The 12,296-nt window shown below is 41.7% G+C and overlaps 1 protein-coding gene across 1 annotated transcript in view; it reads left to right on the top strand.

The window, feature by feature from the left end:
* The first annotated feature begins 461 nt into the window (after positions 1–461).
* SALL3 (spalt like transcription factor 3) overlaps positions 462–12,296 on the top strand; it is a 21,324-nt gene continuing 9,489 nt past the window's right edge. The window contains exon 1 of the mRNA XM_026079779.1: positions 462–540. Coding sequence (XP_025935564.1) covers positions 462–540 — 79 coding nt within the window. The remainder of the gene's footprint in view (positions 541–12,296) is intronic.

Raw genomic sequence — 12,296 nt, forward strand, 5'->3', positions numbered from 1 at the left:
CGGAGCGAAGCGGCTAATTGCTGCGCCCCATCCTTCATTTACATATGCAGCCTGAGTCCGCTGGAGCCGGGCCAATCCGCGCTCGCCCCCAGCACCATTAATCGCCATGCATTATTCACAATCATAATTACCGAGCCCCATGCGCGGTCCGCGCAGCCGCCCCAGCCCGCAGCGCACACACCACAGCATCGCGCACACCCCGCCCGGCTAATCCCCCACGCACGCATTCACTCACTCACTCTCTCAGTTTGGTTGGTTGTTAAGGGTTGCTTTTTTTTTTTTTTTTTTTTTTTTGCCTTTTCTGTTGTTGCTTGTTTGGTTTGTTTTGCAACTCGACTTTTATTTGCGAACAGTTATTTCCAGTCCCCCCCTCCACCCTCGATCCCATTCCTCCCCCCTTTCCACCTCCACGTCGCTGATGCCTCTGCAAAAAGCAGAGCCAAGACGCCTCAGTTAGCAGCATGTCTCGTCGAAAGCAAGCGAAACCCCAGCATCTCAAATCGGACGAAGAGCTGCAAGCGGAGGCAGTTTCTGAGCACGGTAAGGACTCCCAGCGTCTCTTTCTCCCTCTCTCTCTTCTTTTGTGAGTGTGTTTCTGATGGAGATAGGTGGATTTGTGATGATGGTGAGCAGGGGAGCGCAGTTACGCTGCAGCGGGAGAACGGGAATTAGACCAGCTGGGGGAAGAGGCAGCGGAACTGAGAAGTTAGCAGTTTAGCCAAGTTTCTGCAGCCCACCCCTTGACTAACCATCCCTCCCAGCAGCTCCCTGCCGGCCTGACGAGCGCTCGTACTGCGGCGGGGCGAGGGCCCTCCCTGCCTCCCTGCCTGCCTCCCGCCGCGTTGCCCGGCGCTTTGGGAAGCGGCGAGAGCGGCACCCCGGAGCGCAGCCTGCCTCGCCCCCCCCCCCTCCTTCTCCCTACGCTCTCCTCTTCTTCTTTTTTTTTTCCTCCCTTTTTTTTCCCCCCTCGGGGGAGGGAGGCTCGGGGCAGGCAGGAGCCATGTTCCCCTGGCCCCGCCGGCAGGAAAGTTGGCGGCGGCCCGGGGCCGGGGCGCGCGGCTGCCCGCGGAGCGGCGCGGAGCAGCGCGGAGCGGCCCTCGGAGGCAGGCGCGGGGGCGGCGGCGTTGGGGGGGACGGGGGGGCCCCTCCGCGGAGCCCGAGCGGCTTCTCCGCCCCCCCCGTCTCGCCCCGCGGCGCCGCTTTGGGGGAGCGGGGCCCCGCCGGCCCCCGCCGCCGCCGCGCCGGCCAAGGGTGATTTTCTCGCCCATCCGCCATTCCTGCCCCCTCCCTGCCCGCAGCCTCGGCTTTGCTGCCTCGAGGCTGTCCAGCCTGCTCGGGAGCAAGTGTCCAGATCTGGGAAGGTTTGAGCTGGAATTGCTCGCTCTTTCCACCTTGCTTTTCTTTTCTTTTCTTTTTTCTTTTCTTTTCTCTTTTCTTTTCTTTTCTTTTCTTTTCTTTTCTTTTCTTTTTTTGAGAAGAGGGTCGCAAGTTCCTTTTCTTTCTTAACAGCCCTTTCCATCACCGAATGCAAAGGCATGCCACAGCCCATCCTCACTTTTTCTGGGCTAAGTTGAGAGCCTCCACTTGAAAGTTTTTCTTTTCGCCTTTGCCTACAGCTCGCCTGCTTTCTTAGTTACTCCCACAACCAAGTGGAAGCCCCTATGTCTTCTGCTTTCTGCTTAGGCCCCTTGCTCCTCTCTTCCCCCCTCCCCCCCCCCCCCCCCCCCGAAAAAGAAGAAAAAAGTCATTCTTCTGCTGTAAAACTGTGACTTCCAAGTTACATCTATCTGTAGGGAGAGAAAGGCAGGAAAGTTGAAGCCTGAGGAAGATTTTGACTATTGTATCGAACTTTACAACCTTGAAGCTTAAGGCAGCATGAATCCACTTCATCAGGTTAAAACATCTGTCAGACTGGCAAATCTTTGAGCGAGCACTCCCCACCTCCTCCTCCTCCTCCTTCCCAGGGTATTTGGGGAACGGGGGAGTGAGTCCGCACTGTCCAGGGAAGGTAGGAAGGGGGCCACTGCCGCTGCTTCTGGAAAAAACTGCCCGCTCGGGTGCTGACAGTAACAGGCACACAGAGAAATGCTCCCTTCTGTCACAGCTGAAGACCAAAACGGTGCATTTTTAAATTTTAATTTTCTTAGGAAACAGTAGTAGCGTTAAATAGTGTAGGCAGGCAGATGAGAATTATTATTTCATTATGTAAACGAGGTTAGTTAAACAGTCTCTGCTGGGGTGGGTTCTAGGTTTAAGAATTTATCACTAGTATTATAAACTTTCAAATGCTCAGAATCCATTTCAATGCAGAAAAATAAAACCCAGCCACTTCATTATGATACTCCTGGTGAGTTAATAAATTGAAAAAAAGATTGATAAACTACGTTTTTGTTTTGTTTTGTGAATCTTATCTATGTAGCCATGTCACCGAGATTAGAACAAGAGATATGCTAAAAAGAAACGCTTGCATATGGTGGGTAGATTAAGGACAAAGAATCTTTTTGTCATGGAAATGTTCCCCCCCCCCTTTTGGGGGGGGGTTTTGTTTTGTTTACTTCATCACATAGAATTTCTCACACTTGGTTTGTTTTGTATTGCCCTCAATGACTACATGATCAAATGAATGGATTTATTTCTGCCGAATGAGAAAGACAGTCTTTCCATCAAAAGGACTACATTGCATCCCAGTGAGGAATTTTAAAGCGTTATTATTGTGGTCCCTGAATAGCACAAAATCGGCTTTCACAGCAGCCCTAAAATGCAACAATGTAAATACTTTTCAGCCTTAGAAGGCTGTTATCAAAATGTGCTATGTTTCCTTTTATTAAAACATATTTTAATTAATAGAGTGAAACCCTTCATAGTTAATAATTAACCAGCTAAAGTAGTGCTGTTGTTTTTTCACTTTCATTTGAGAAATGTGAACAAGGTGGACACAGTATACGTGAGTGGAAGGATATCTAGTGCACATTAGTGTATTGTAAATCATTTACATGTTATATTATGAAGCCTAATGGTTGTTATACTGAAAGCAATTTTAAAGGCCAAATATAATGAGTGCTCCAAATCTTGAGAATTAAAACACTTCTTGTCAAGTCAGTCTTCTTCATTTCTATTCACAGCTGTAATCAAGATATTGCTACAGTTCCTGAGCATATTTTGCAACAGGCCAAAAATAGTTTGCACAGTACAGAATAGACAGGAGCCTACTTGCAGTATTTAAAAAGCAAACTGTTTAAGCAGTATTATTTCATATATGTAGCCTTTTCATTGATTTGGCTATGTTTCTCTGCAATGATGGAAGTTTTTGTTAACACAAGATTAAGCAAATGAAGCTTATTATTTATTTAATGAAATCATGTTCAATACCACTTCAAAATACATTTTATTAAGTGAGGCATTTTAAACTGCTCATCCCATAAGTATAGTCCTTCGAATGAAAGGGTGTCCATAGCAGTGAAAAGAAGCCTGACAGTTTGGAAGATAAACGTTAGGCCATTTTTTAAGTTCGCTGATCTCACCATAACTTTAGTGGTAAGGCTACTACAGAAGTTTTCGAAACATAAGAAATAATTTTGTAGCTAGCTTGGACTGCAACATAATACATCTGCATTCTAACAGGGCAACGTCATGACGGTGAGAAACTGTTTGAAATCTGAAAATAATTGGCAATGCCATTAACTACAAATTTACACTGAAGATTGTTTAAAATTATTTGTTGTAAGTGAAATGCTAAAATATTTTAATAATTTCTAAAGAAGTGTTAGCAAGCAGCTAGTGATGATGCATTATTTTAATTGCAGTGTAGAAGAGTGAACAAAAGATGCCTATTCAAAAAACACTTTGAGGTTATTAAATTAAAAGATATGATGGAAATAATTTAAGAATAGCAGCAGAAGGATTCAAGGGACTGCCTGTAGAATACAATAATCTCAGTTTCTCAGTAAATGTAAAAGCTTTGTAATATCTGGAATTACATTTCTAGCACACTTCCGTAATTCAACAGATTACAAGCAAATCAGAATTATGATGCTCTCCTAAAACCAATAGATACAATGCACATAACTTTTACTCTGATCAATTTACCATATTAAATTAAGGATATGGCTTTTTTTTTTTTAAGTAGGCATAATTAAAGTTGTTTTTTGTTGTTGTTTTGGGGGTTTTTTTGGTAATGCTGAAAAGTGGTGCTTATAGTTTACAAGTAAAGTTCTGGGAACGGTAATGACAATTGATGCTTTTGACTTTTCACGCTAAGTTACTGGCAAAGATGCATCATTGTTTAGTGTGAGGTAAAAGGGGTAGCTTATGGGCAACTACATAATGACAGTTTTCTAATATGTTTTTTGCAATCATTTTTTAAATATTGGCCCTGGGGTTTTTTTGCTTTTTTTTTTTTTTAATTCTTGCAGTATGTACAATATAATCTAAACTATTGCTTCTTTTTAATATTGACAAACTGGAATTAGACCATGTAGTTTTGAACAGGTAGTAAATGCACTCCATATTCTTTTGGAATTATATACCCAGACACACATGCTGTGCTACAGAAATGACAGTTTGCTATGGAGCAACCAACTTCATATGAGTATGTGCACTGTACATGTGTATATACATGGTAAACACACATTTTTGAAGGACATTCCTTCATACAAAAATAGAGATTATGCCACATCATTTAGACATTACTGTCCTTAAAACTTGAAAAGTCATAAGCAGCCATCAGTAAACATAAAACTTACATACATTTTGCAAATGTTTGTTCTGAGGCRACAATACCAAAGATGGCTTTTTGATTTCAAAAATAAAGGCCCAAGAAGTATTACTATAAATTGGCCCTTTGATAAGAAAAGGTTATTGAAACTTTATATAAATATTTCAGGAGTTACTGTAGAGACTCAGCATTCAAACTCTGTAACATCTGTATTTGCCTCATTTTTTAGTATTCTGATGATTTTGATCAGTGTTAGCGATAGAAAAATCTTTGGATCGATAAGGAAACTGCAACAACCAGCCAGTTTGCTAGGTATGTATAACAATGAAAGTAGACAAAAGTGGTTCAGATTTTATCTAGGCTGCTAATCTCGAGGAACTTTTGCCATCTCCTGAAGGAGACACTAAGGCTATTTTTTGGAGTGGGAGGGAAGAAATTATAAAAGGTGTTAGTCTAAATTCTGTGTAATTAAGCTAGTAATATGCATATATTTAGCTGTTGAAAATTACTTGCACTTGCCTAAAAAAGACGAAAAGATACAATTTGAGAAATGGGTGGCATTAAGGAAATGATTAAAAATAAATTAATGAGCATTAGTGCCATTTCTGAAAAATAGTTTGAGTCATGGGAAGATTTTCTGGGTATTTTTCCTTCATTTGATTTGTTGACTGCCAAGTCAGGACAGGCGTATCTGTTGACTATCCATCAGTCAGGACATGAGTCAATCAGTTTTGCTGACAGTAAAACAGGTCTGGTATGACATTAAAATAGTTAAGTACTAACATGTTATACAAAATAAAGCATGCAGGAAAAAAAAGAATTATATTTGTAATATGACAGTAATTTGCTATAAATTTTTCAGAGGAAGTTTGAGTAAATCTAGTTTCAGTAGTACATTTTTATTAAATTGCACATTTCAAGAAAAAGGGCCAAAATCTTGTTTCCTTTACCTTCTCCAAATTTCCTACTAAATGTAATGAAAGTCTTCCAGTAGTAAAAAGATGGGAACTGGGGCCAAAATGTACTTTTAGGAGCTGGTTCAACTGTAATGCTGTTGGAGATGGAGTCCATCTCTTGTTATGGGGGAAAACCCCTGAAAAATCAGAAAAGCCGGAAAAATCATTGCCTGAAAGCTTGACAGGAAAACGAAACGAAACACATTTTTGAAAACATGTTTGTTTCAAGTAGAAAAGTGAAAAGAGAGTGGACTGAAGAGGGGGCCTTTTCTAATCTCCTATTGCTGTAGCTACAGCACGCAGGATGAGCGCGCTCGAACGTTTATTCCTTGGCACACTTGATCTTTCAGAAAGGGCATTTTTGAAACTCTTGCGGTTCATCTTCCCTAAACGTAGGGGGGTTTTGTTTGTTTTTTGTTTGTTTGTTTCTTTTTAATTCCCCACTCCCTGAAAATTCAGCCCCGGTCCCTGGTTGCCCATGAAGCCAAACCGCGGCACTCGTTGGCCAGCGAGCAAAGGCCACCGGTGCATCTCGGTGGCGGGGGGCGGGGGGCGGTGGCGGGGGGCCGGCGCACAGCCGCCGGGGGCCAAGGTGGGCTTGTGCGGTGCCAGCCTGCTCTGCGAGGCCTGGGGCTCCCCTAGGGTGGGTAGTTAGAAGTGCTTTGACAAGCCTTGCTGATTTAACCTTTGCCTGCTTTGCCCTGCCAGGGGTGGCCGCTAGATGTCAAGCTCATAATATAATTAGTACATCTGTGCAGTTGACCTTGGCAGCCCGGCTTACCACTGTTCTCTGAAGTGTTAACACTGAATTTGAGTGTTAACTAGAGATCCCCGAGAGTTTGCTACATGCTGTAGAGCTTATCTCATGCCCAYCTCGCGCGGCACAAGTGTTTACAGTCCTTCAAGACGGGAAAGGTTTCCTTTTGTGAAGCCTCCCATTCGGAGCTGCTTAATTAACCCTGCAGGTGCCACGGTCACTTTGCTCCAGTTAATTGAAGTCGACTTCTTATTGCGCATTTCAGCAGATCTCGTCAGGTAGCACCACTTGCACCTTTTTAGGGTGTGATTTTGGGGATGTGATAAACGTCCTGCAGACAGGACGTGAGGAGCGCTGGCGGGTTTGCTGAGCTCTCTGCGTCAGTTTTGCCAGGCAGCGCGATGCTGTGGGTGCAGCATGGTGGACGGGCAAAACGCCTGAGCTGCCCGGTGAGTGCTGAGCCGCTTCCAGTTTGCGCTCCGAGACGCTCTTGCACACACGCGAGGGATTTTTCCTGAGAGGAGCCGTGGCATCGACTTCAGCGTCCGCAAGGTCGGTCCTGAGGTGCCTGGGAGATGCAGGATTGGGCCCTTACACTGGCTTCTCTTACGACGATCCTCTAAACACACATTTGCCCCTATTTCCAAGGGTGTTCAGRGAGCAGCTGGCTTTATTCTGCAGGGTTACAATTACGTAGTTAAAGGTGTGCTTAAGTATATACTTTTTGAAATAGCAGAGCTGTGTGGAACCTAGCACTCAGTGTCAGTCTTCTAGTTTGCTGCTTCTTTTTTTTTTTTAATGACTTTTCCATATCAGCTGTTAGAAGAACCGACCTTGAATTTTAGGATTCCCAATAAAACTTAGTGTGCTTCACAAAAACTCAGTTTCCACAAACATGAGCATATTTGTACGCAAATCTTACACGCCTCGAGACAAATGTATACATGCCCTCGCAGCCAGCTAAAGAGCTGTTCATATGATTTTGGAAAATGTAGCGCACATCTTATTTAATACAGTATCTTGCACAAATATTCAAAATGGTTTGTGAACATTGCATCTGCTCCACATCTGTGTACATGTATAAAGGCAGCAGTGTTTTAGATAACTAGTGCTTCACCGCACAGATCAGAAACTGCAAATGTTTTAAACAGAAGACAGTCAGTGACTGTGCCACAGGTGGCTGTTACTTAACAAATTCTGAGATTTAGGCTACTGAACAGATCAAATCAAGTGTGCCAGGTCAGTACAAGTTTTTGCATAGCAAGAGTGCCCTCCACTGTTCAAATCCATATTAACAGCTTTTGTGGTCTGAGAAAAAGGACAGAAAATTTTTCTATTGAGTCTGGAATTTCTTCTACATTGTTAAACACAGTAGGGGTCTCTATTTGTCTCCTCCTGTTTCACAGCTTGGGCTCAGTATGTGATAATTCATCTTTCTTTATGGGATTCAAAGCTATCATAAAGAGTTAAAAAGAATTAATTTGCAAGAAAATAAACGTGTTCTAACAATTTAAGAAAACTTTCTTTAAAAGCTCTGTCAATTATAAGAAATGATGAAACCAAGGAAAGAGTAATACTGTTCTTCTCAAGGATCAATACATTGTTATAAGTCTACTGTTTCAAAATGAAGATATTTTTGAAACAAATTTATGTTTCATTTTTATATTTTTTTTATTTTATTTAAATTGCTCCTGGGAAAAAATAAGTTTGTGTATTCTGATGGTAAAAATAGCACATAATTGTCCTGAATCTGTGTGCTATGCTCAAAGTTTTATTTATAATATCGCTTGTTTACATATACAAGAAATGCTACGAGCTGCACTTCAGAATGATTATTAGTTTTGAATGCGAGAGGTTTTTACATCTGTCCTCATAGTTAGCAGACATCTTATCTTTGGCTGATGTTAACATATGTAGGGTTTTTTTCTGAAGCTTCTTCTCAGTTCATATGTTGCTTCTCAGTGAAAGATCAGTGCTTCTGTTTCTTCTTGAAAGAAATTCCTATATTTAGAAAATGCTAATTCATTCTGAATTATGCAGATCAGAAGGACTGAAACCAAGTTAGAAATTATAACCCATGCAACATTTTTCCATGCTTTCATTTGTATTATTGCATGTGATCTAAAAAGAAGTCTGAGGAAAATATTTTATTGACACGTTTGTTGGATTCCTTTGCAAGTAACTTCTTTGACTTGGATACTTCAGGAAGGTATTGGCAATTTGAAATAGATTAAAGCCTAGAAAATGTTGAGTCTCTTATGAACCATATGCAATTTGAGGCTTCTGTGATACTAACAGAGTAACAAAACATAACAAAATACAGAACTGTCAGAGAATATTACTTCAGACTGTAAGACAGCTTACGTAAAATAATTGAAAAGGTACTTTACAGGTCATTTACATGTAAAACTAGAAGCAATTTAATTTAAGACAAAACAAAAAGAGCATGGAGCAACGATGAAACAGAGTGGAATCGGTTTTGGCTTCTTCCACACTGTAAGCAGTTGGTCCTGAGAAAGGTGGCATTTAATAAACAGTATACGTTTTAGCAGTTAGCCTGACTAGAATGTAATGTTTAATTTAAGTCTCTTTCACAGAAGTAAATGGCAGTATTTCTGGAGGATCTGTTTATTATATTTCTCCTTGCACATCATGCAAAAGGTTTTCCTCTCACACAGAACAGAAGAAAATACACCTGCAGTAAAAACACAGGACTAGTAAAACCACATTTACAAATCCTGCGTGTGTGTAGTCCACAGCTGTGGCAATTTTTTTTTAACTTTACACGTTTCCTAACAGTAACTGAGGGAATCACTGCACCCCACTCTTTCCCTCTGGCTGCGAGAAGGAAGGTTCCTGGTGCGTTGCACGTAGGTATGCCTGCCTCCACATAAGTAGCATTTGATGGCTACGCTTTGTGGCACGGGCAAAGCAAAGTTCCCCCAGTCCCAACGCCTTGTACCTCCCGCGCTGAGTCAGCAGGGGAAGTATCGCAGTCCCAAAGTGACTTTCTCAAAAGACCTTAGCTTGAATTTTTGTAGGCTAATTTTAGGGCCAGACCCCACTGATGCAAGCTGACTGAAGTCTGCTGGAGCTGCCGCAGCTGCGTGGCTTTCCGCCTGCTTAGGATCTGGCCCTGTGTACCTTCTGAGAGATGGTGGCTGCAATTTTTCACCTGTTTTCATACGGTAATCTTTATGTGCTGTAATTCATCTTGCATCCCATAGCAGCTTCAGATTACTCTGTTAGCTGTTAGACTGCTAATGAGAAAAAAAAAAAAGAGCGAGGTTATTAGTGGCTGAGATCCTGACTGCTTGACAAAACTCCCATTCAACACCTTTTGTGTAAGTAAGAACTACAAAAATTCAGCCCGTGTCTATAAGATTAAGCAACTCCTCAATTAATTCCCCAGAAGTCCTTGAAAATTTTACTGCAACACGTCCTCACTGTAATAATTAAAATGATTTTAAATTTTTGCTGAAGAGAAACAAAATGATGAAATCCTTCATTACTTAATGGATGTAATCACTTTGTAGTATATGAGAAAATTAAAGCAAGTTGTAAAATATAAGCAAACATAGAAAAATTACAACATTTTTCTGTAGAAAATGTAAGCTGAAACTAAAAATAAAACCAACTTTCAGCTTAACACTTTAACAGCTTTAAAAATTTTTAATAATCTGGAGTCATGGTAAAATCTTTATACAGCTTTTTGTCATTCATAAAGTGCTAGAATTTAACAAACGACAAAAATATCATTTAACTTGAACCAGAGGCATCTGCTTTTAAGCTTTATTCCCTATTGATGTGAATGAGGGCTTATGCTTCAAAAGTAACAACACAGTATGGTGCTTCATATTAATAACTACTAATAAAAGGGATGTTAAAAATCTAATTTGTGAAATATTGAGGCAAATTTTATTTCCCCAACTTTTTTAAAATGTATTTATCAGTATTTTAAGTATTTATCAGTGGCTTTTTTAAAGTATTTATCAGTATTTTCAGTGGCTTGCTTCTCCCTCACCCTTCCTAGAGTGCTTGTTTGGGGCTAAATCACAAAGACTGTTGGTTGCATGACCAGCTCTTACTCTTTCAACGCCATTAATTTCAGTGGTGTAAAGGTTACTCATATGAGTCTGGGTTGTTGGATGGGGCCCGTAGTCTGCGGTTGTGTAAAGCATCCCCGTGGTCCCAGGCAGCACTGCGCAGCAAAGGAATCGTCATCCGTGGCAAAGCAGAGCTTCCTTTGGTGTAACTGGTGTCACCTGCTTGCTTACCAGTACAGAAAAGTGCAGCTTTGAGAGAGATTAACTTGTCTGACCGTGTAAGAAATGCCCAAATAATTTATCCTAAATAGAAAATGTTTGTGAGGTTCTCTGTGTGTTTACTTTGAAGTTGTTTTGGATGAAAAAAAAACCAACAATATTGTCTTCTAAAATATTTTTAGAAGCAGCCTTTGAATATTTCAAGACAGATGATGAGATGGATATACTTGGATTTGTTGTTTGAAAAGTATTCTCGGTATTTTTAGGGTCTGGGAATTGGGAAAAGGAGGAATACAGGGTGGTATTAAGAAAACAGAGCTGTAGGTCCCCTGCTAGTCTGGATGCAATCCTGGTCCCACTGAAATTGCTCGCAACTAGCCCTTGGTTTCAGTGCAAACTGAGCTGAGCGCTGAGCGCCTGAGAAATACCTATACTGCTTTATGCTGTTTGTACCTATTCACTTCACAAGTTCTATTTCAAATGTAAAATGCCGCTTCATTGGACTTGTACATTAATGCATGAGACTGGTTATTATCTCCAAAGCCTGAAGAGGTCCGTACTGCTGTCTCCTGGCAGTGTGCACCAGCAGAGGTTTGTGCCGGAAGCTCATGTACTGTACGTACTGCTTACGGCACGTAGAAATCATGAGGCTGTCTTCTAATGCAGCCAATAATACCTGTTTTGAAAGCAGATTGTAAATTTTTCACATTTGGGCTTGGCACTTACTGTTCCTGAAATAATTAGCTTCTAGGGGGTTGAGCCGCTCATTGTAGCCCAKAGGACAGCCATGCTGGAATGGCTCCGTGGCCAGGATCCACCCCACATTACTTCAGCCTCTTGCGCCAGGTTTATTTAGAGGAAACTCTCCTTAAACCAAAGAACAGCCAGTGAGAGATTAAAAGCTAGGAGAGGAGCTGCGCAGCTCGGGGCTTCCTTTAGAAGCAGACCTCCTTTGCTACCACACTAAAATAATAATAGAAATAATAATTGACGGCAGCCCTTACTCAGCCCACCAAGCTTTGGACATAAGCTTGGAGAAATGTGCTGGTGAAAGCCTCACACGGGACGGGCTCCCGCAGAGCCCACAATAGCAACCAGGGAGCCTAGCAGGCTCTGAATAAGGACCAGAGGATCGGGCTCCCAGACAGTAAAAATGTAAATCTGTAATGTAAATAAAGCTTTGTTTGAGTTGTCTTAGTTCAGCAAGACTCTGGAGAGAGGCAAGAGGTTGGGTGCCTCGGTAGTGCGCACTCTGTGTGCTTTCACATCGCAAAAGCCGAAGCACGTACTGAAAATGCTGTTGGAGAGGCTGCTGAAGTTAGTCGTTTTGGTAGGCTTTGGATTTTGCAACATGCATTTCAGGATGCCGGTGGCCAGTAATACTTCTGCTCTTTTTCTGCAGTGAATCACGTTATCTTTTGTGATATTTTTGTAGTACAGTGTTATGGTTACACTTGCACAGAATCATTTACTGCAAGGATTAGCCTAGTATTGTCTAGCAGCTGTATATTATAGATCTTAACCCAAACAGTGTAGCAGCTTCAATACTGTGTGCAGAAATCCTAAATAATATTAGGCTGGTTTTAATTACATTTTATCCCCAC

Source organism: Apteryx rowi, unplaced genomic scaffold (assembly GCF_003343035.1).
Source record: "Apteryx rowi isolate R43461 unplaced genomic scaffold, aptRow1 scaffold_50, whole genome shotgun sequence".
Lineage (NCBI taxonomy): Eukaryota > Metazoa > Chordata > Aves > Apterygiformes > Apterygidae > Apteryx > Apteryx rowi.